At 36.3% G+C, this 24,104-nt stretch overlaps 4 protein-coding genes across 5 annotated transcripts; 1 reads left to right on the top strand and 3 right to left on the bottom strand.

Annotated features, from left to right (window-relative positions):
• Positions 1–4,444: 4,444 nt before the first annotated feature.
• On the bottom strand, positions 4,445–7,330 carry LOC9326695 (eukaryotic translation initiation factor 5B). The gene is given in 13 exon segments (XM_021014616.1): positions 4,445–4,729; positions 4,806–4,970; positions 5,066–5,242; positions 5,355–5,414; positions 5,503–5,568; positions 5,644–5,754; positions 5,836–5,926; positions 6,019–6,119; positions 6,200–6,286; positions 6,288–6,308; positions 6,392–6,891; positions 6,982–7,122; positions 7,213–7,330. Coding segments are annotated over 13 exon segments (1,923 nt in total).
• Positions 7,331–16,014: 8,684 nt separating this feature from the next.
• On the bottom strand, positions 16,015–17,354 carry LOC9329438 (ribonuclease 3). Its single transcript, XM_021010988.1, has 4 exons — positions 17,112–17,354; positions 16,873–17,028; positions 16,500–16,698; positions 16,015–16,398 (listed from the first exon to the last, which is right to left on the bottom strand). Exons 1-4 carry the CDS (start codon positions 17,199–17,201, stop codon positions 16,175–16,177), a joined length of 669 nt encoding a protein of 222 aa, XP_020866647.1. The 5' UTR covers positions 17,202–17,354; the 3' UTR covers positions 16,015–16,174.
• A 1,037-nt stretch (positions 17,355–18,391) lies between these two features.
• LOC9326693 (60S ribosomal protein L34-1) lies at positions 18,392–19,869 on the top strand. Of its 2 annotated transcripts, XM_021010990.1 has the most exons (5): positions 18,555–18,668; positions 18,790–18,869; positions 19,312–19,421; positions 19,506–19,599; positions 19,638–19,869. In XM_021010990.1, the coding sequence occupies exons 1-4, from the start codon at positions 18,590–18,592 to the stop codon at positions 19,597–19,599; spliced, it is 363 nt and encodes a 120-aa protein (XP_020866649.1). In that variant the 5' UTR covers positions 18,555–18,589; the 3' UTR covers positions 19,638–19,869. The 2 variants fall into 2 exon arrangements, with proteins under 2 accessions (XP_020866648.1, XP_020866649.1); XM_021010989.1 differs by having other exon boundaries at positions 18,392–18,668; positions 19,506–19,869.
• A 214-nt stretch (positions 19,870–20,083) lies between these two features.
• LOC9329437 (protein FEZ) lies at positions 20,084–22,379 on the bottom strand. Its single transcript, XM_002890584.2, has 3 exons — positions 21,961–22,379; positions 21,551–21,855; positions 20,084–20,971 (listed from the first exon to the last, which is right to left on the bottom strand). The coding sequence occupies exons 1-3, from the start codon at positions 22,145–22,147 to the stop codon at positions 20,213–20,215; spliced, it is 1,251 nt and encodes a 416-aa protein (XP_002890630.1). The 5' UTR covers positions 22,148–22,379; the 3' UTR covers positions 20,084–20,212.
• Between the last annotated feature and the right edge of the window lie 1,725 nt (positions 22,380–24,104).

Below are 24,104 nucleotides of genomic sequence, written 5' to 3'. Positions count from 1 at the left end.
CGTGGCTGGTTCAGACGTACGAGCCGGTTCAAGATGGATCTGTACTTTATATGGGCAACGAGTCAACCGCTCCTATCCTAGGTCGTGGAAAAGTGGTGTTAAAGTTTAGTTCCGGGAAAACTCTTGATCTTAATGATGTAATTCATGTACCCGGAATTAGGAAAAACTTAGTCTCCGGTAGTGTTTTAAATAAGTGTGGATTTAAACAAGTGTATGAGTCAGATAAGTATGTCTTATCTAAGTGTGGTATCTTTGTTGGATTTGGATACTTTTGTAATGGCATGTTTATGCTTAATATTAATAAAGTTGTCAATTCTATTTACATGGCATGTTCTAGCAAAAATGATACTTCTTTATGGCATGCAAGATTAGGCCACGTGCATTATAAAAGAATGATTGATATGTCTAAAGAAGGATTAATTCCTACTTTTGACGTGAATATAGAGAAGTGTAGAACATGCATGTTGACTAAGATAATTAGACAACCTTTTAAAAGCATTGAAAGAAATTCAAAGGTGCTTGAACTTATTCATAGTGACTTATGTGACTTACATGCTACACCATCTTTAGGAAACAAGAAATATTTCATCACGTTCATAGATGATTATTCTCGTTTTTGTTATGTATATTTATTACATGCTAAAGATGAGGCCTTAGATAAATTCAAGGTTTATAAAACCGAGGTTGAATTACAACATAGTGACTTGGTTAAGAAGTTACGCACGGATAAAGGTGGGGAGTATTATGATCCTACGTATTTTCAGTCTGTGGGCATAATACATGAGACTACGGCTCCGTATACGCCACAACAAAATGGTATATCCGAGAGGAAAAATAGAGTTCTAAAAGAAATGGTTAATTCCATGTTATCTTACTCGGGATTAAGTGACGGATTTTGGGGTGAAGCCATGTTAACGGCTTGTTATTTATTAAATAGAGTTCCCAACAAAAGGAACAAAGTTACTCCATATGAACTTTGGTATAAAAAGAAACCAAACTTGAACTATCTTCGAGTTTGGGGCTGTAGGGCGATCGTTAGATTACCCCAACCAAAGATTAAGACTTTGGGAGAAAGAGGTATTGATTGCATCTTCATTGGTTATGCCTTGCATTCCAAGGCATATAGGTTTTATGTCATAGAACCTAATGATTCTATAGCGGTTCACACCGTAATTGAGTCAAGAGATGCAATATTTGATGAGAATCGTTTTTCATCGATACCTAGACCAAAGGATTTAGTTCCTAGTTCAAGTGGAACAAAGAAAAGAGACGACATGTTCGTTCCTCCTAACGAGTCACCTACGCTTCGTAAGAGTAAACGAGGGAGAATCGAAAAATCTTTCGGTCCCGATTTTCAACTTTACTTAGTTGAAGGGTCAAGAGATGAGATTGGTTTTCAATACTCATATTGTTATCATATTGATGATGAACCTAGAACTTTTAGTGAGGCTATGACGTCTAATGACGTTATTTTTTGGAAAGAAGCCGTAAATGATGAAATGGATTCCATCATGGGAAATAATACGTGGTTCTTAACGGATCTTCCACCCGGTTGCAAGCCTTTAGGATGCAAATGGATCTTCAAGAAGAAGATGAAAGTCGATGGAACGATCGACAAATTTAAGGCTCGGTTGGTTGTTCAAGGTTTTAGACAAAAGGAAGGCATTGATTATTTTGATACATATGCTCCGGTTGTTAGGATCTCCTCTATAAGGTTATTAATTGGTTTGGCATCCATTCATAACCTTGTGATCCACCAAATGGATGTCAAGACGGCATTCTTAAATGGCGTCTTGGAAGAAGAGGTGTATATGAAACAACCCGAAGGGTTTGTTATGCTTGGTAATGAACATAAGGTGTGTAAGTTGGTAAAGTCATTATATGGTCTAAAGCAAGCACCTAAACAGTGGCATCAAAGGTTTGATGAGGCTGTCTTGTCAAATGGGTTTAAATTAAATCAGTCGGACAAGTGTTTGTATAGCAAATTTGATGATTCCGGTAATGGAGTGATCATTTGTTTATATGTTGATGACATGTTGATCTTTGGTACCAACCTTAGACAAGTAGAACTTACAAAGGAGTTCTTATCATCAAATTTTGCCATGAAAGACATGGGGGAGGCGGAGGTGATTCTTGGAATTCGAATCAAGCGTGAGAACAAAGGAATATCTTTAACTCAATCACATTACATTGAGAAAGTGCTTAAAAAGTTCAATTATGAAAATTGTTCTCCCGTGAGCACTCCCATGGATGCGAGCGTGAAGCTTATGCCTAATACGGGACAAGCGGTATCACAACTCGAGTATTCACGAGTAATTGGTTGCTTAATGTATGCCATGACTAGCACTAGACCGGATATAGCTTATGCGGTAGGAAAGTTGAGTAGATATACTAGTAATCCTAGTACTCATCATTGGCAAGCTGTAAGGCGGGTGCTCAAGTACTTGAAAGGAACCATAAATTATGGTTTGTCATATTTTGGATTTCCTTCGGTCTTAGAAGGATATTCGGATGCAAGTTGGAACACCAACGAGGAAAATCATTCTTCTACAAGTGGTTGGGTGTTCCTACTTGGGGGAGGTGCCATTTCATGGGCATCAAAGAAACAAACTTGTATTACAAATTCTACTATGGAATCGGAATTTGTAGCGTTAGCGGCTGCAGGGAGAGAGGCGGAATGGTTAAGAAACTTAGTCTCCGAGATTCCATTGTGGCCGAAACCGGTGTCACCCATTTCTATCCATTGCGATAGTAAAGCTACTTTGGCTAAAGCTTATAGCCAAGTGTATAACGGTAAGTCGCGACACCTAGGCTTGAGACATAGCGGGATACGTGAGCTGATCACTCATGGGGTGATTACTATAGGATTTATTCGGTCTGAGCAAAATCTAGCGGATCACTTGACAAAAGGACTAGCTAGAGACTTGGTGATCAAGTCGGCTAAAGGGATGGGATTAAAGTCCATTTGAAATCTCTAATGGTGGGATACCCAATTCCCCTCTAATACAACGTTAGAGGCTGAATTCAATGCGGAAAGCCCACACTTAGAGATTGAAGCACTAGTTTAAATCATCCCAAAGTAAGTGCTTAGATCTGCAAGAAAAGGTTAGGTTGAAGTTTTCTTCTTAATAGATCTTTTGAAAAATTGCATTTTGCAGGTGCAAGATTAAAAGATCTACCTATATGGGTGTGAAGTGTAGCCGCTTCAAGAAGCTCGGACTTGGCTTTGTACACACTCATGAAAGGATAAGGACACATGGCTTATAATAGTGTCAAGGATAAACACTTAGAGTAGTGAGTGAATTCGTGTGTGTATTATCTTCATGTGCTCAAAATGAGTTGAAGGATTCAATCCGTAGGACATCTTGATTCTCGAGCATTTGGAATGTGTAATATTACTAAGATGTAAATTCAATCGTTACGATATTTACATTTATGCATGAGTTTGGTTTATGTGTTGTTAATTTTGTGAATCAAAGATTACACTTAAATGGGGGAGGAATGTTATAAATTTAAGTGTAAACCGACGGTTATTAAATTAACCATTGCAACTATTCAATTTATGGTTATTATTTAAACGTACGGTTGCAAACGTACGTCACAACTTTTGAACCATATATAAACTTTGTTTCTCTTGTGTCAAAGAAAGAGAAGAAGAGGAGAAAAGAGAGATTCACGAGACTAAAGATTGTCTTAATCTTTAGTGCAAAACACAAAACAAAACACAAAAAGCTCTATTTGTTTCTCTTGTGTCTTAGCCTAGAACAAGAGAGAACTTTGATTGTCTTATCCTAGAAGGGATTTCGTGTAACCCAAGGCTTGAGAAGGGTCGAAATACTCTTTAAGGAAAGTGCTCTCGTGCGCGATTCAATCTCTATCCAAGTTCACGTTCGTTACGTCCCGGAGATACAACGTCGTTACACAACATACTTTGCCTCTTGGTTTTCATATAAATTAGTAGCAACAATATCAATTCATAGTTACTCCGGTAAAACTCCAATCCATTTAAGTGGAGGAGGTTAGAAGTTGAGATGATGTTGAATTCCTAGGCATAGATTCTAACTCCTTTTGTGTCTTTTCAAAATTGCAGGTTGCTAAGAGGAAGATCTCCACTGTCTTAGTTTTTTTTCCTTACAAATCTATCATCAAATCAAACAAAATTGTTGAAAATCCAATTTTTCTAATCATGTCCTTGTTAGGCTTATAAGTCTAGGTTTGGCTCGAGTGAAGAGGGTGCATGTTTTGTTCAAAGTAAAACTGAAGGCAATCTTTGCTTCTTAATTCAGCTATCTTAAGCAGTAGCCATTTTTTTGCCAAAGCTAAGATTTGTACTTTCGTATGCTTAGCGGCTTATAAAAGTTTTTATTGTTATTTCTTTTTTAAACTCAACTATAAGTTTCTAGTTTTGATTTTTAGGAGCAAGAGATTTACCTTTTTTACTGTCTCATAAGAGATTTATCCTCACAGAATCTAACGTCTGTTTCCTGCTTGGCATGTGACTCAACTTTTTCGGGAAGATGGTTGCATGTGCATTTTTCATACCTTGGTAGTTCCCCTTGTTGGTCTTATGAGCCTGCCGATTCTCAGCCTTCTTCAGAGCAGCCTTTTTCTTCTTTGCAGCTTTGATGCGGGCTTTGGTGGCAGGAGATTTCTCTCGCTTTGATGCATTCTTCCTTTCCTTCTTTTCCCAAGCAGCTCTAAGCACATCTCCAATGTTGTGTACACCCACCTAGAAAAAAGTATAGATGTGGGTTATTCAACAGTCAAAAGAGCATTTTTAAATAAAAAGAGAGACATCAACTCACTGGGCCTTCCACAGCCTCCTCATGTACAATGTCCTCAACAATTTCCTCTAGTGCATCTCCTGCCTCATCTTCAGAGATTTCTCCAAGCATGTCCTCGTCCTCAGGCACTCCATCTAGAAGGTCTTCTTCGGAGATATTTTCAAGCACATCATCCTCAGATTCAACCTACAAAAGATAATTCAGAATTAGATGGTTTCAATACAAACCGTTCGCAGCCAGCCAATAAAACAAGAACCAAACTAAATGAAAGACAAACAAACATTGGGAGAACTTGTAAGAAACTGGTAGAGATTTGGAATATTAACTCCTTCACCACTTTTGTCAATGCGGTTCATAACTGATTCAATATCTTCCATGGCATTTTTCTTGGCTTCTTCCATGTCCTCATTAGGTCCAATCACATGCAAGGTAGTACCAGCAATAGCGTGTTCAAGGCCCTTTTATAAACACCAAAAATATAGGAAACATTTGTTCAGAATGTCCTCATTTGTGCTAAGTAATTTAGATCAAGCTAAAAATAACAGTAATTGCAATGTCAGAGACAATCACCGGTGCTGCAATTTTGATACCCTGTGCAGCCTTTACTTCCCTGTGTGCCATATAGGTACCCTGAAATATCAGACCAAGCAATTGTCATTGTGTACAAAAAAAGGAAATAATAGTAACAAGAGGCAAGAAATGGACTATCTGAAAGTACCTTCACCCGCGTCTCGTTCATAGGATAAGGAGTCAATAATGATCTAATAGTTGTTACAATTGGTCCCTGGAATAGAAGAAAGCTTTATGATACACTTGGCATATTACATGTTTAGGTATGATCCATGAGTTTTCTACTTACCTGTGACCCACAAACAACGATTTGATCAGCTTCACGGAGTACACCGTTGAGCAAAACAACATCAACAGTAATACCATGGCTTTCAATAACTTTGACCTCAAGGACAGTACACTGTCAACCATTTTAAGAAAAGATAAGAAAGCTGAAGTAGTGTAGAAACGATTCATTACCTAAAAGTGGAATGAGTCAAACCTGCACTTTATCAACATATGTGAGTTTCTCCACCATTGTTTTCTGAGCCCATAGAACCAACAACATCAAAGGATCTGGGATCCCTTCCCCACTGAAATATCAATATCCAAAATTAATCCATTAGTTAGCACGGTTGACCTCTATGCTAGACTACAATTTGAAGATAGCAAAAAAATCTGAGACCTAATAGCGCTAGTAGGTACAATACATATAGTTTCTTCCATTTCTTTGTTCTTGTAATAAAGCATACAATTGATTCCTTGTTCTTGGAACTGGGTTTTAACCTGGAACACCAATGAAACAATATTAGTTAATAAGTTTATAACACGCACATCCTATTCACCCTAAAAGATTAAAAACTTACATGATCTACTCTCATGTTAAATTCATTAACCACATCTCTCGATTGTTGCTTCATTGTCTTCAATAGAGGAGCATTCTTGCTTTTTTTCCCACCCACATATCGTATCCACCTAAAATTTGGAGGTTTTATGCCATACATCAGTGACAATAAAGAATACCAAACACATGCCAACAAAATGACAAGAAGTCTCACCTTATTCAAGGCAACAACGAACTTTACATTCCTTCTTCTCAAAAGATTCAGAGATTCTAAGGTTTGTGGCTCTAGACCACACATTATGTCAACCACTGGAATTGAAAAGTCACACAAATTTGAACCCCTTGACCACAGATTTGTGAATGACTCGTGTCCAGGTGTATCGATAACCAATAGACCTGACAACTTGAGTTTAGCACCAGCACGTAACTCCTTGGTCCTCTCACGGATGTTTTCTGCAGGGAAATATGTTGCACTAATCTGTTGAGTAATAACTCCAGCTTCACCTTCCTGAACATTTGTTCCTCTGATGCAATCCAACAGCTTTGTTTTACCAGAATCAACATGACCCATGATGCAGCAAATGGGAGAGCGAAGATTTTCTTCTACTTCTTTAGCAACTATATTTTCATCCACCTGAGGCATAGCTTTTATGACATCTGTTTTTGGCTTGCCAACAACTCCAGGCTTCACTGTTGGTCTATCTGCACCAGGAACTGTATTGAAACCCAAAAGATTAGATAAAGAAGACAAAATATACAGAAACTACAGGCTAAGGTTCTTCTTCCTCAAGTGTTTCTACTGACCTGAATCATGCGACTTTGATGCATTATCTTCTACTTCTTTAGCAACTTCATTTTCATCCACCCGAGGCATAGCTTTTATGACATTTGTTTTTGGCTTGCCAGCAACTCCAGGCTTCACTGTTGGTCTATCTGCGCCAGGAACTGTATTGAAACCCAAAAGATTAGATAAAGAAGACAAAATATAAAGAAACTACAGGCTAAGGTTCTTCTTCCTCAAGTGTTTCTACTGACCTGAATCATGCGACTTTGATGCATTGTCTTCTACTTCTTTAGCAACTTCATTTTCATCCACCTGAGGCATAGCTTTTATGACATCTATTTTTGGCTTGCCAGCAACTCCAAGCTTCATTGTTGGTCTATCTGCGCCATGAACTGTATTGAAACCCAAAAGATTAGATAAAGAATACAAAATATAAAGAAACTACAGGCTAAAGTTCTACAGCTAAAGAACGAATCTACAGCTAAAGAACTAAAGAACAATATCATCAAGGACAACTTCATATCAAACGATCAATGGCACATGATAAATTCTCAAAATTATAAGTGCAAAGCATATATAACACTACAAGAAAATGATTTTATTATGACGAAATATATAGTCATAATAATAAGTTTTTCGTCACAATAAAAATATTGTTACGAATCAGTAACGATTTGTGAATGGTTGCAATAAAAGTGTCACAAACGTTTTTTTGTAACTAAAACGTCACAGCCATTGTGACGTTTAAAGAGAGTTGCAATTTGGTCACCAAATTTAACGATCCATAAACATATTAAAATTGTCTCAGTTACTTACCAAATTTTGTGTCCCAAAAACGTCATAATGTGCGACTGATACTACGTCTCAGTTTCGTCACTAATTACGACAAAACTATAGTCTCAAAAACGTCGCATTTAGTTACTTATAAAATGTCACTTGTTCGTCACAATTACCAACTAAAAAACTGTCTCAGGACCGTCATATTTTTTCATTTATTATGACAAACTTTTTGGTCTTAAACCGTCACAAATAAAGACTAAAAACTCGTCACCAGTTAGTCACAAATACCAACTACAGATATTTTTGCAAAACCGTCATATTGTGTGACTGTCATAACGTTTTAATTATGTCACTCATTACGACAAAAATATAGTCTCAAACCGTCACATATGATGACCAAAAAATTGTTGCCAATCGGTAGGAAATACCAACTAAATATGGTCTCAAAACCGTTATGTTTTGTTACTGTTATTACGTTCTAAATTTTCACTCATTAAGACGGAATCAAAAGTGTCAAATTTTTCACAATTAATTACAAAAGAAAATGTCTTCTACTATCAGGATTTGGTACTATTTTTTATTTATGACTCGTAAAAATAATTTGGACGAAAAAAAAGAATTGTAAAAATAATTATATTAATTCATAATTAAAGTAAATAAATAGAAATTGAACTAAAATCCAAATCAAATAACGTGATGTGAAATAGAAATAAAAGCCAAAGCCAAAGTATTATGAAGAAACGAAATAAAACCCTATTAAAAAGCATAGCAAATTCAATCAAGGAGCAACTCCAACGGAACTTGTGGAAATGTAGATGTCTTCAATTGTCTGGAGACGTTTCTCGAGGAGTAAATTCTCATCACGACTCTTCCTCAATTCATTTTCAAGTTCTTCAACTCGGTGGGCTAACGTTCCCACTCCTTCTTCCATAGGCTGTGAGGGAACTGATGAACCATCCAAAAGCATAGAAACCCCATTTTGAAGTGATCCAAGTCCAAATACACGACCTTGTTTTGACATTCCAACAATCTATAAAAAATACAAGTACATAAACAATGAGATGTATTTTAACTCAATATAAAATATCTAACTATGCATAATTTAATCTATAAAAGTACCTTAACATAGATTTCATTTTTCTCCTCTAGGCTGAGACTAGCTATTGTCAAAACTTCTCCATTGGAAGACTCCATTTGTGACAAGCGCTCTTGCACATGTTCATCAAATTTTTCTGCAATTAGCCGTGCTTTTTCATCAACATACGTACCGTCAGATTTTTGGTGTATTTTTTTCACCACAACAATGAAGGAAGAGTCTTCATTGTTTGCCTCCTATAAGCAAAGCATTATACAATGTAAGAAATACTGCAAATCTTTTAAAAAACATAAATGTTATCAAAATTTTAAAAAGAAAATATATAAACATTACTATTACCAAATTAATCTTATTCTCATTAATTTGCAAAACTATACAATTGAGGGTTTATATACAACTCAAAACCAAGGCCTAAACCATAGCCTTAACCAATAATTAGAGACTCCTATACAATTAGAGACTCTCTATTCAGACTCATACTTTATACAGACTCATATAACATAATAGTCCCCCTCAAGATGGGACGAATATATTGAGTAAACCCATCTTGCCAATGAGTTGATGAAATGGTGTCGGGTACAGGGGCTTAGTGAATGGATCTGCAAGTTGGAGATGAGTACGAACATGGAATAATTGAAACAAACCTGCGAGTAACCTCTCACGAACACTGTGGCAATCTCTCTCTATGTGCTTTGTGCGCTCGTGAAAGACAGGATTATTTGCAATGTGGATAGCTGCAGTGTTGTCACAGAATAGGAGAGTAGGTTTAGAAAGAGGAACCTTCAATTCCTTGAAGAAATTAGTGATCCAAACCAGCTCATCTGTGGACATGGAAAGACTGCGGTATTCAGCCTCTGCAGAACTTTTGGAGACGACAGGTTGCTTCTTGGACTTCCAAGAGATGAGGGAAGAACCAAGAAATAAGCAAAAACCTGAAGTAGAACGACGTGTGTCTAAACAGGAATCATAATCTGCATCAGCAAACATTTGTAGTTGTAATTCTGACTTAGCTGAGTAGAAAAGACCCTGGCCAATAGTTCCTTTGATGTAATGAAGAATCTTGTAAACTGCATGTTGATGAGCCTTGCGAGGAGCCTGAGAATACTGACTCAGCTTGTTCACAGCGAAGGTGATGTCAGGTCTCGTGATTTGCAAGTACATGAGCTTACCAATAAGGCGCCTGTAGGATTCTGCATCTACAAGATCTCCACCTCTGTCTTTGTAAAACTTGACGTGAGGATCCATTGGAATGCTAGAAGGTTTGCAGCCAAGTAGCCCTGCAGAATCAAGGAGATCAAGGGCATATTTACGCTGACAAATATGAATACCTTCTGCGGTTCTAGCAATCTCCAAGCCAAGGAAGTATTTCAAAGCACCAAGGTCACGGAGCTTGAAAAAGGACTTGAGCTGAGACTTCAGGATATCAACCTCTGAATCATTGTTACTAGAGATAATGATATCATCCACATATACCAATACACACAAGAACAAAGTATCAGTAATTTTCAAAAAACAAGTGTGATCAGAGTATGATTGAGTAAACCCCAGTGTAGTCAAAGTCTGAGAAAACTTTAAGAACCACTGTCGTGAAGCTTGCTTAAGGCCATATAAAGATTTGTTTAGTTTGCACACAGCATTAGGAGGCAAGGAGGCCCCCTGTTTGGCAGCATACCCAGGAGGAAGCCTCATGTAAATCTCCTCATCTAGATCCCCATTGAGGAAAGCATTGGAGATGTCTAGTTGAGTAAGAGAAAAATTATGTATAGCAGAAATAGCAAGAATCAGTTTTACTGAAGTCAGCTTTACCACTGGGGAATAAGTCTCATTGTAATCAATTCCTTCCTGTTGAGTATACCCTTTGGCAACCAAACGAGCCTTGTATCTCTCAATAGTACCATCAGAATTGAATTTCACTTTGAAAATCCATTTGCAGCCTATAGGAGTCTTATCCGGAGGCAAGGTGCAAATAGTCCATGTATCAGTTCCCTCCAAAGCATCCACTTCTTCATCCATGGCTCCACACCAAACCAGAAGTTCTTTTGCCTCAGCATAGGTTGAGGGTTCTTTTTCTTTGTCAATGGAAACCAGAAAAGAGAGATAAAGTGGATTGACTTTATCATAAGAGAGAAATTTGGATATTTCATGAGCGGTTGAAGACCCTACTGAATGACAGTAGTAGTCTTGAAGATAAGCAGGCTTTTTGGATCTCCTGTGTGATGTTTGAGCAGAAGGCTCAGGGACATTTTTAACAGATTCAACAGAAGGTTGAATTGCTGCAGAAGATGAAGGTACAGAAGGACTTTCATCAGATATATGAGGCGACACAGGAGATGATTGAGACTGATCATGGAAAAAGGATGTTGTATCCATAGAAAGATCAGAACCAATAAACGGAAAGAGCTCTTCATGAAACACTACATGTCTAGATACAATAATAGCGTTAGATTCAATATCAAGAAGCTTGTAACCCTTGTATCCAGTTGGATAACCTAGGAAAGCACAAGCACGAGCTCTAGGATCAAATTTGTGTCTGTTCTTGGGTGAAGTGGAAGCATAACAAAGACAGCCAAAAACTTTTAATTGAGAATAGTCAGGAAGTTTCTTTGTCATAGCTTCAAAAGGACTTTTATTGTTTAAGATAGGAGCAGGTAAACGATTTATTAGATGAACTGCAGTAAGAATACAGTCACCCCAATAAGGAAGAGGAATATTAGATTGAAAAAGAAGAGATCTAGCAACATTGAGGATGTGCTGATGTTTTCGTTCAACAACAGAGTTTTGTTGTGGGGTTTCAGGACAAGAATGATAAGATAGAATGCCTTTAGATTGATAAAAGGCTAGAAAATTGAGTTCCGGAGCATTGTCAGACCTAACCCCCTTAACTTTACTCTGAAACTGAGTTTCTACCATAATGAGAAAGGTTGGGAAAACTTGAAGAACATCAGACTTATTCTTAAGAAGATATACCCAAGTAGCCCTAGAATAATCATCCACTATAGTTAGAAAATATCGAAAACCATCATGAGTAGGGACAGAAAATGGACCCCAAGTGTCAATGTGAACTAGATCAAAAGGATTATCACTGAGTTTATTTTGAGAAACAAAAGGTAAATGTTTTTGTTTTGAAAGATGACAAACTTTACAGTGATGTTCTGTATCAGTTTTGATTTTATTGAAAGACAAAAGAGATTGCATGGACTGAAGTCTAGACATAGAGAGATGATCTAGACGTTTATGCCACATGTCGGGGCTGGAAACAGAAGCAGCAACAATAGGAAGAGAAGTACCTGGACTTGAAACTGACTCGATGTCCAGAAAATATAGATTAGCCACTTGCCTACCCTTCCCAATCATTAAGTCCCGAGTAGGATCCTGTATACCACAATAGAGTCTATCAAACCAAACTCTACAGTTTAGACTATTGGTTAAAGTACTGACACTGAGGAGGTTAAATTTGAATTGAGGGATGTACAAGACATCATGAAGGATCAAATTTCTACCCAAGTGTATGGTACCTATCCCAACAATGCTCACAAGAATCCCATTAGGAAGATTAACATTGTTTTGAATTTGTTTGAAGGTAAGGAAAGAAGCTTTATCATGAGAAATATGATTGGTTGCTCCTGAATCTATCACCCAAGCATCAATGGCAGGAAGTTTACCATTGACAGAACAGATAAAAGGCCTATCAATTCCGGTAAAAGAACAAGTGATAGAGGGATAAAAAGTACCGGAAATTGGGCACATGGTTGAGGAAGAAGGGACAGAAGATGCTGAGACAGAGTGAACTTCTGGAGTGGGAGTAGAGGTAGGAATCTGAAGCTTGCTGCTGAGGTATGAAACAAGCTGTTGAATCTGAGTAGGAGACAGATCACTATCAGTGGAAGAAGGATTAGCAGAGCAGTCATCAGTAGTCACAGCAGCCACAACAGACGGTTTGGTGTCAGTCCTCTGATTTGGCTTAAAACTGGTAGGATAACCATGCTTTTTGTAGCATTTATCAATCACATGACCAACCTTTCCACAGAAAGTACAATAAGGCCTGTCTTTCCTCATGAAGGAAGAAGTCTGAGCAGTACCTGGAGATGATGAATGAGAAACCTGAAATGCTGCAGAGGCAAGAGCAGTTGGAAGAGGAACCTTTGCGCATCTCTGGCTATCATCTTGATCCAAGAGATTAAAAACTTCAGACAAAGTAGGTAAGACTTTCTTCATCAAAATGCGACTCCGGATACCTTCATAACAATCATTTAAACCCATCAAGAAGTCAATGACACGATTAGTTTCTTTCTCAGCAAGTAAATCCTCAACAGTGTGTGGTGTGAGCTGAATGTTAGAGAGCTCTTCCCACAGAGTTTGAGTTTGAGTGTGATAAGATGACAGATCCATGCTGCCTTGATGGAGAGAGTGAAGCTGATGACGAAGCTTGTAGAGGCGAGGAAGGTTTGACTTATGAAAGCGTGTGTGAAGATCTTTCCAGATATCCGAAGCATGTTTGATGTAGAGGATACTAGCATAAATCTTCTTAGAGACGCTATTCAACAACCACGATTTCACCATGCTATTGCAACGACACCAGATCTTATGATAAGGATCAGATTCATCAGGTTTAACAATAGATCCATCAAGAAAACCAAGCTTATTCTTAGCTTCTAGACTCGTGGTCATAGCAACAAACCAGACGCCATAGTTATTACCATCTAGAGGTTCAGCTACTAAAACGAGTCCAGGATGATCAGAATTTTGCAGGTAAAAGGGAGAGTGGATATTATCCGGTGAATCTGATACCTCAAAAGAGTCGTGTGAAAGAGAACGACGAGCTGGAGCACGATCAGTGATTGGAGCAACGCGATTCGCCGATCCTGAAGTCGCGGGAGGTGGAGGATGTCCAGATGACTCGCCGCGAGCTCGAGGTGACAACGCCGTGCCGGATTCCGGCGAATCGGGAGCAACAGAACGATACTTCGACTTGCAATTGCGTTTTCCCATTGATAATCAAAGACAGCTTCAAATTGAGAAATTCGTAGCTGAGAATGCACAGGAGAACGAAGACAAGCAAGAATCAAAGAAGAGAAAGCTCATAGAGCTTGAAATCGGAGGAAAAATCCGGCGAGAAGCCGACGAAGCTCCGATGAAGCGGAAGTGTTCGTTAGAATGAGATTAAGATATTTTGCTCTGATACCATATTACCAAATTAATCTTATTCTCATTAATTTGCAAAACTATACAATTGAGGGTTTATATACAACTCAAAACCAAGGCCTAAACCATAGCCTTAACCAATAATTAGAGACTCCTATACAATTAGAGACTCTCTATTCAGACTCATACTTTATACAGACTCATATAACATAATAATTACCAAAACGTCTTGCACTTTAGCATAAGAACGTGAACCTGCTCTGTGTCAATGGGCACCTAAACCATCACGACTAAACAGCCGAGAAGAACGAGCTTTCTCACTTTTTTCTTTCGCTTTCGGTGTCATCCAATAATCTACCATAACTCTCCAATGTTCAGAAAGAATCCATTCAGGCTGTTTTCTTTTGGACTTAGCAAGGCTAACCATTCCTTTAAGGCGAGTAGCAGCAAGATGATCAAAGTTCGCTTTTACTAGATCCTCGATCGAAGCATCCCACTCATACTTTGTCTAACATAGAAATTATATCAAACATAAATAAAATAATGGATGAAAGTATTATACACATTAAATTTGTAATTGAAGCAAACCTTAAACGTTGAAAACCATGCCTTCTTGTAAAACGGCGGCACTCTTTTCCAGCTGTACCATGGTCCTTTGAAACACCCTTCAATGATCTTTCTAACTCGTGTTGATACTTCAGTGTTATTTTTGAACCTGTTACATGTGTGGTTAAATAGTCATATTTATATTATAATACATAAGTACTCAATTTTAAAAATAAAAAAATTACCATTTAGCTCCATTCCTTCTTAAGGGGTGGAGAAGTCGAATGTCACGTATTACTGGTGCAGCTTGTTCTCTCTGTTCATTTGGTTCAACATTTACAGCCTGTGAATTTGGGGGTGCATGAGCCAATGGTCTTTGCAAACCAGCAAAGTAAATGAGATGTGAAATCAATTTTAACACCATTTTGTCGGATGAATCAAATTTTGTTTGGATTATAAAGCTTTTGATTAATCTGAACCAAGGTGGAAGCGGCGTAAAATCATCAACACATACTGAAATTAAAAAAGAACTACATATGCATATAAAATACAATTGAGTCTTGCCTATACACATATAATGTTTTTACCATGCATATTGTTAAATAAGCTTATGAAATTATTTCTTACCCAAAAAAAAAGAGGAACTTATCTACTCTACAAATAGTCCAGAGCATAACTTATAATTTATTAATACTTAACTTGTTGAGTCTATATTTCTGATATACTGATTTTTGATCGCCAACATCATTCTCTTATATACGGTATACCAAAAAAAATGTCTCACGATATTGCTAAAGGGTAAGAAAAATGTTCAACAGCTTATGGAATGCATTATGCTTAATCAAAACATGGCTTTTAACAGTAAAGTAAGATTTAATTTTATAGTAATATTTAAAACAGCTTTGGGAGATCGATCATTAATCCCTCAGTAAGATTTTTATTTATGTCCACAGTCCACTTGAAAAAAGTTTTACTTTCTAATATGATAAGAAAATACATACTATTAATGAACAATACACATCCTAAACTGTAAACCACATTTTAGTAAATGACCTCATAATATAGAAAATGAGAAAGATTTACCCTACAATATATATTTTTCTTCATGCAAAATACCAGTTACTTTAGAAAAATGATTCTATCTTTAAGCTACTATTTCCAAAAATAAAAAATAAATGAATAGTACAATGTATAATGGGTCTAATAAGCTAGGCCGATGATATTGTGCCTAGTATTTCGATGACAATGAAGTTGGATCCTTATATGAACAAAGTACGTATGTAGTTATTATATTTGGCTTAAAAACGTATTATATGTTTACTAACATTAATTTAACTGGTATAAATTATACTTTTTTTTTTTTTTTGTGCAACGTATAAATTATACATACCCCGAATTTTATCAAGAACTTGATATCCCAGAACAAATAATTTCTCACCATAACATTGTCAGAAAACTGTAAATTAGTACTATTTTAACTAGAAACAAATTAGTAACCTTTGTCATCTTTTTACTACGCAAATCAAGGGTATCATCCAATTATATATACACTGTTTATTACAACTTATAAATGTTGCAAGAAACACAAATAAAAATTAATAAGTATGATGTTTTTTTGTAAATACATAGAAAAAATGCAGCCATAAAATTTAGAACTTGGGAAATTGAACTCGAGAGTCGCATCGACCATGCGGCATAACAGGACAGTTGATGAATTTGGAAGCCGAAGTGTCAACACATAAATAAATCTGATAGAGTTGGCTATTATGTGACGAATCTTTGTTACATTCAATGCCTGGAGCAAATCCAACTACTTCTTTGATCGTATTCTCAATATCTTTCATTTCATAAAATTTATCATCCGGTTTGATCCCTACATCATAAAAAAAACAAAATATAAGAAGAAATAACATCTACTTGCACATAACTAACAATGGAGATAAAACTGAAGGGCAAAAGAAGTGAATGGTGTACCGGCATTGGTAAGGGCATGAAGGAGATTAGCTTTCTGTTTGAGCTTGAGACCGGCTTCAAAGTAATCGTGTTGGTCAAGCTCGGACTCAGCGCATGTGCCGTGTTTCTCCCACTCATGTGTCCAAAACTTCATACCATCATTGCTCGGACACGACAACGTTGGCCATTCTCTTTGTAAATCGTTCATCAGATCAGACACCTTTATTTATTTTCAATTGTCATTAGTTATTTATGATTATTTTCTTGTAGTTCTTTATATATATATATATATATATATATATTAAGAAACATACAATTGTCCCAAAATGTGATTTTCTTAATTGATATCATTAGTAGAAAAGAAAATTATTGTGTTTAAAAGTTAAAAACAAACCCGTAAATCATCAAATTGACTGTCAGGATTACAATTTTGCGGCCATCCACCGGTTTTGTAGTTAGGCCAAAGACCGTGAATTCCAAAATCCGCAGCTGGTTTACCGGTTTTTGGGTAGCAACAACTATGTATTGAATCACAATACGCTCCAGGCCACTACATTCAATACACATACACATAAACATAAATTTATAAGTACAATGATAATTAGCGTAGACACATGTATTAACTTGAATTACCTGTAAAACGAAGTAGAAGAAATCGAAATCCTGGGCGACACTTTGTACGTAGAGTTGTTGTAACGCTAGAAGACAAATAAAGAATTTCATTTCCTCAAGATATTAAAAGTGCAGAAATCAAATAATTTGTGGGAATCAAATTTGTCGAAAACCAATGAAGGATGAATGATAGAAGAACAGTTTAGAATTTGTTTATTATATAAGTCATATAACGTGACGTGTGTTATTTTCTTTTAGGTAGAAGGACGTGACGTGTGATTGGTATATGAATGCTTAATTGTGTTAGCTTAGTATTTCGTGCAAGCATTTTATTTCCAGCTCCAATGCTTTAAAAAGTAGTAACGTATGGCAAAACTTTCATCATGGTTCAACTATAATTATATATAAAATAAACAATTTAAAGCTACTAGAGTGGCATTATCTATGATCCGTTGCATACCATATCCGTATCAGTTTTAGAACTAGCCGAATATTATGTGATTGAGTATTTATAAAAATATGAATATTCGATTGGAAAAGAAAATTAAACTCTCATTAAAATAAATTATAGTATTCACTATTCACATAGAATTCACGTAAAGACCCTTGTTTCTTAAACTATTAATATTTAAATCATTTATAGACCATAAGGCATAACGCAAACCATTGTCCCGTCTATGAAACGTACGTCAAGGTTCTTGATGCGGCACATGTTGGCTACTTGGTTCTACAGTTACAGACTCCGGTGTATACGGTGTGTACCGTATAAAATAGGTGAACTATACACAAGAAAATATATCAAAAAAATATGTATGAGATTTTTCTAATCCTAACATATTTAAGTTAGAAGCTAGACAAATTTAAAATTCAGTCTCAAAAATTTGATGGATTGACTAACATATGTTGCATCCTGAAAAATTACTGTCGAGTTCTTAAGAAAAACATCACAATTTTTATTAGTAAATTGACACGTGTGCCAATCTTTTTGATTAAAAATAAACATGTCGGATTCTAATTATAACCTACTAAACTTGCATATTATCGAAAGTTCTAATTAACAAGATTGTGGCATTTGTAAATTTATCGATTATATTTTTACGTGCCATGACCTTAAATTTTGTTGTTGTTACACTATCTGATAAAATGAAATGGAATTTGTTTTGACTAAACGGATTATAGTACTAATTAACCTTTTCAAAGTTCTATAATTTAATACATCTATGATTTCTTAAAAATTCAAAATAAAAAATTGGTAGTAATGTTTCTAATTTCTATTCACTACATACAAAAGATACTTATTTTAATTGCAGCTAATAATAGAATTGGTTTTTATAAGTTGAATTTTTTAAAATTATTTGTATATGGGCCTTTAACTGGAGCATTAGTAAAGACAAAAATGAGAAAAGGCCCATATAGTTGTAGTCTAGTTTAGGGTTTGGAGTGTCTCCCTTATATTCTTCGTTCCAAACGAAAACCCTAAAAGAGAAAAGGAGGCGAAAATGGTGCAGCGTCTTGTTTACCGGTCGCGACACAGCTACGCCACCAAATCTAACCAGCACCGTATCGTCAAGACTCCAGGTCCCTTTCTTCTTCTTCTTCCTTGATATCTATTTTCAATCTCCTCTGCTTTAGTCTCATAATTGTCTAATCACCGATCTGTTCTTCATAGTGTAATGTGTGTGGTGATTGTTGATTTCAGGAGGTAAATTGGTGTATCAAACCACAAAGAAGAGAGCTAGTGGCCCCAAATGTCCTGTTACTGGCAAGCGAATTCAAGGAGTAAGTCTTCTGATTTCGATTTGGCTTCGTGTGATTCTGGTTTCTAGAGTCTTGATTTGAGGTTTAGTTAGAGTTCAGAGTCTGATTTTTGAGGAATTTCAGGGCTATGTTTTAGAACGTTTTGAGTATTGATCAGTCTCTAGATTAGTCTCATTTTTAATGGGCATGACTTCTTATTTCAAGAAACCATGTTACTTAGTTAAAATAGTATTGTGCTTATTGACGGTCTTGTGCTGATTAGATAAAACCCACATCAGTACATAACATAAATCATAAGCTAAATTGTCGGTGCCACTTTGTCTTTCAAGTTGTTCCTTGTATTACATAAGGATTTGCTATCCACCTGTGGCATAAATTTTCAATTTTGTGTAGTGTTCATGTTTGATTTTGCAATGGATTATTTCCTTTTACATTATGTGAATAACTTTATCTGTTTGTTCAGATCCCTCACTTGAGGCCCTCTGAATACAAGAGGTCAAGATTATCAAGAAACAGGAGAACTGTAAACCGAGCATACGGTGGAGTCTTGTCTGGTTCTGCAGTCAGGGAAAGGTGTGTGTCCAACTTACTTGAATATCTCACTATTTCATAACTTTGGACTTGTTTAACTCAATGGTATATTTTGGAATTCAACAGGATTATTCGGGCATTCCTTGTTGAAGAGCAAAAGATTGTGAAGAAAGTGTTGAAACTCCAAAAGGCCAAGGAGAAAGTAGCCCCCAAGGCTTAAGCTTTTTATGTTTTCATCTTCTCTGTTTTGGGATTATGGCTATGTTCAAGTGATAGGACTTGGTGCAGTCATGTGAGAACATCTTTGTTACTCATCCAATTTTTAAGCTTTGTATTGTGTTTTCGGTTCTTAACTTTGTCTACATTTCTCTTCTCTTCAGTTTTGGTTTCCGCTTTTATTGTTGAATTCACCTTTAACTGTTGAAGCAGATCTCGTAAGCTGTTGTGGTTACCTTGGTTAATATATAATTTCAATCATTTGGACGCAAAAGCAAGCTTGCAATTAAATTTACTCAAACTTATTCATAACTATGTTTCAATTTCTAGGAATGCTTCAATAACAGTCTCGTAAAGTCAGCACTAAAGATTTTGTTTGGGGCTTGTATAACTGGATCCAGTTTTTCTTTTGTTTATGTTTGAATTAGTTCATATGTCTCTTCACTCAAGCAAAGCTTGGAGGAAATTGGCTTGTGAAAAACAAAAACTGAAGGAAGCATAATTTATAACGATTTAATTTCCTTGCAATAGTGAAAGAGAAAGCCTACAAAGAGGAAACACCCTAGCTTGAAAAAGGCAAGCCAAGAAGGCAGAGATTAGAAATCTTTCCACATCCATCAAGTTGTGGAGAAACAAGCTGGCAAATCGCTATTGATGGACGATAAAGAAGAATAATAACTCTCCAGCAACGTCATGTTCTGTTTCAGGTCTTGATGATGACGATGGTTCTCATCAATTGTTGAAGCGAAATCATCAAACCTAAGTGTGTCGCAATGACCTTGATGATCTTCATTGGAACCACGCATGTTCTTCACTACACCATTTCCTTCGAATCCTGTCTCTTGGTACTCCTGTGGTAGGCTTACTAGCGGAGGACATTGCTCTTGGGCCAACATTGCGCCGAGGTCGATATGGCTCGTGTATTCTCCCAAGAAGGTCGAATCTGATGACGTGTTTAGTAGAAACGATGGGATTTCATTTGACGAGGGGAGCTTGGGAAACTGAGGTTGTGTTTCTTGTGTGGCAAGAAAGAGATTTGTGAGGTATTGTTGGTCTAAACATGAAACCGGATTGAAAACGTTGGTGGATTTGTCATATGAAGTTAAATCCAAGTAAGAGAAGGGACTTATAGTGGCAACGGATGGAGTTGTACTATTACTAGTTTTGGGAGTGTTCATATTCTCATGGTGAAACTGGAAGTGAGAGCTAGTTTTGAGGATCTTGTCTGAAGAAAAATGGTATGTGTTTGATGGCTTTTGGTCGGAGATTGTGTCGGTGCTTGTTTCTGGTGGTAACGAGGAAACAAAGGAGTGAGAGAGAGCTCTTAGGGTCGTTGTGTTGGTCTTTTTGAAGATTCTGCATATAGCCCATGAATCCTGCATTGATCCATATTATTCAAAATGTTAATAACAAATGAGTTGTGTATTCTATAGCAACATATAGAAGCCCAATATATATATATATATTTGCAGTTTTCTTTATTTAATTATTTTATGTTTCGAGTTTTGAGTTTTGTAAAATGTTAATTTGAAGAAACATACTTATTGTTATATTTTAAAAAAAAAAGATTAATAGTACACAGAAAAAAAAAAACCACGCACCCACACAAAATAATTTAGTTTTAAGCTTAAAATCAAATGGACAGCAAAGATGGAGTATTTATTTGTCAAATGTGTCTTGTACCAAAAACTTAAAGACTTTATTTTGTTTTCTCAAACTTATAGATAGATATAACAAACAAATAAATAAATATCTTATATATACACTCGTTCAAGTTTCAACTTACTCGTTTATATATTTACTCATAAAAAAAGTTATTTTCAAAAACTTCTAACCAAATCTTGCGATCTTAGTAACAAATAATAGCCTAAGTTGTCGTTCGGATAACTTTCAATCCTATTTTCTTTGTGAATAAATTATACCTAGAAAAAATTACTGAGTTAATGTGAGCTTACGTTGGGAGAGACAGGAGAGTCAAAGAATCTCTTAGAAGAAGGAGATGGTTCGGAGAGAGAAGGCAAACGAAACTCATGCATCATCCAATCAGTCTTAACTCCTTTCGCAGCTCTTCCTCTGTAGAACACTAAGGACTTCTTTAAACCTATGCATTTGTTTCCCTCCGACGAGTATATCGGCCGGTCCGTTCCCGTGGCTTTCCAAAAACCAGCTCCGGTCACTCGGTTTGGCCTCGAGCTGTTCCTATACTTTCTGTCCCTTGGACAATAAAAGTACCATTCTTTTTCACCCGTCATCGCAAACTCTACAATATTTTAACACAAAAAAAAAAAAAAAACCTTGTTTAGACTTTATTTTCTTATATGAAACCTTATAATATGATAAACAAAAGTATGAAAATCATTTATACTTGGAAGATCCCAGGGGTCGTATTTGTAGATATCGAGCTGTCTTATGAGCTCAATGGAGAGAGGATTGTGTTGAACCTTCCGCTTCAAGTAGAAGCTTACGAGTTCTTCGTCGGTTGGATGAAACCTAAATCCGGGCAACAATACATCCTCCATTTTCTGATCACCGTCATCGGTTCTCTCTCCCATTTTCTCTAAAACCCTAAAAAAACAAAAGAGTTGGAAGAAAGGAACCCTAAGTGGAACAAGAGTGAGTTTGGTAGAAAGTGGAAGTGAAGTAAGTGAAATGGTTTAGCTTAAGTTGAAATCAATATATGCTTCCTTGCCAGGGGTCTGAACCCGAAGGATCAGCCGCCATTTCAGCTGAGTTTTTTTAAATTTTATTTTCTTTTTGAATTAATTTCTCAAGAAATTTTGTTTGAAGCTTTCTTTGGTTTTACTTATAAAAAAATATTCAAAAATGGAGCTGAAGGAAAAGGTTATAAACACGAGGACAATTGTCAAGAAAAAATATAATCAAAAGTACTATATACTATATATACTCAGGCCTTTCGTATTTCTTCTTATCATGAAGAAAAATATATATGTACATATCGATCTTTTTTTGGTTTAACGAATATATCGATACTTACTAATGAAGCATTGCTATTACTTCTAGAATCAGCCCATAGAAAATACTAAAATGCACTATCATCATATCGTGTACGCATATATACACACGTGCACATGTGTGTATTGTGCCATATGGTGAACAATGAACATAGACACACATTGACGTGCATGAAATCTACGTATTTTTGTTTGTGCTTGATGGGTCAATGTATTATGTGTATGTATGTATAATCGTATATGGAGGACGAGACGAAAAATTATTAAAGACCAATTAAGAACCGCTTTAATTTTGTCGCTTTGGTTTGAAGTCTTTAATTAATAAAGGAAACAAGGGCCGATCGAGGCCAGCTGCCACTACAAAAAGATTCGAAATTAAATTCACTTATCAATTGCCTTCAGGTTTCTAATTAAGATTAAACTACAAATTTAAAATGGATTCTCAGAATCCGAGTGTCTTCTATTCCATTCTTCTTCACAGTTTCTATTCCCCACTGACCAATGTCAGAAAATAGAAGGCTTATGGGCCTTAATGGCCAATGGAGGGGCAATGACGATAGTGTAATTTACCATTTTACCAGTTAGTTTGATCTGAGTCTGACTAAATGTCTGAAAAGATCTTGTTTACTTTGACCTTTTTGGTAACTTCAGCGTTCCGGATTTTCCAACGAACAATTCTTAAGTTTGACTCATATTAGTCTTTTGTGGTAACTGGTAAGACTTTAAGGAATTAGTTGATGGAGTTCGACTTTTACGTACAATTTATTATATAAGTCCATTCATTCTTTTTTAAACCTTGGTTCAGAAGGTAATAACTATTTCTCTAACTTCACAAGTTCAAACTTCGTCGCAATATAATATATAAAGATACATAACATGATATCTCTATGTTCGTGAAACCAAATTACTTGAAATTAGCAGTGAGGTTAAGTTTTAATTGAATCTAAGCTTCAACTATGTGCCATCCCGTAATATATAGATAATACACCAATAGCTTCTACAAATATGATTACATATCCATGATCATAATCTTTATACAAACAACACAAAGTACTAGAGTTTTCGTGATCAGCAGAATCATGTAGCCTTGCTTGTCATATTTTAACCTCTCAGCCGCATATAGATATAGTATTCCCAAAGTCACAAAAAAACTTATTAGAATGTCCCATATTTCTTGGGATTAAGATATTTGGGTAGTATATAAAGGATGTGACAATCCTTAACTCTTGAGCTAGCTTTTGGGTTAAGTTAGGCCACATTCCTAATATGGTATCAGAGCCCAAAGTTGGCCCAACAAGCAAAATCCCACAAAAATGGTTTTCCACCAATGTGGCCCATATAAGTGGCATGTCTTGTTGTATTTCCGAGATGTTGGGTTTGGGCTGTTTCCTGTTGGACCGTTTCATACCCACATCTCGAAGAGGCCTATTAGAATGTCCCACATTTCTTGGGATTAAGATCTTTGGGTAGTATATAAAGGATGTGACAATCCTTAACTCTTGAGCTAGCTTTTGGGTTAAGTTAGACCACATTCCTA

The sequence above is a fragment of the Arabidopsis lyrata genome (assembly GCF_000004255.2).
Source record: "Arabidopsis lyrata subsp. lyrata unplaced genomic scaffold ARALYscaffold_1, whole genome shotgun sequence".
Lineage (NCBI taxonomy): Eukaryota > Viridiplantae > Streptophyta > Magnoliopsida > Brassicales > Brassicaceae > Arabidopsis > Arabidopsis lyrata.
The sequence above is the reverse complement of the archived record's forward strand: the minus strand, read 5'-3'. Positions and strand labels throughout refer to the sequence as shown.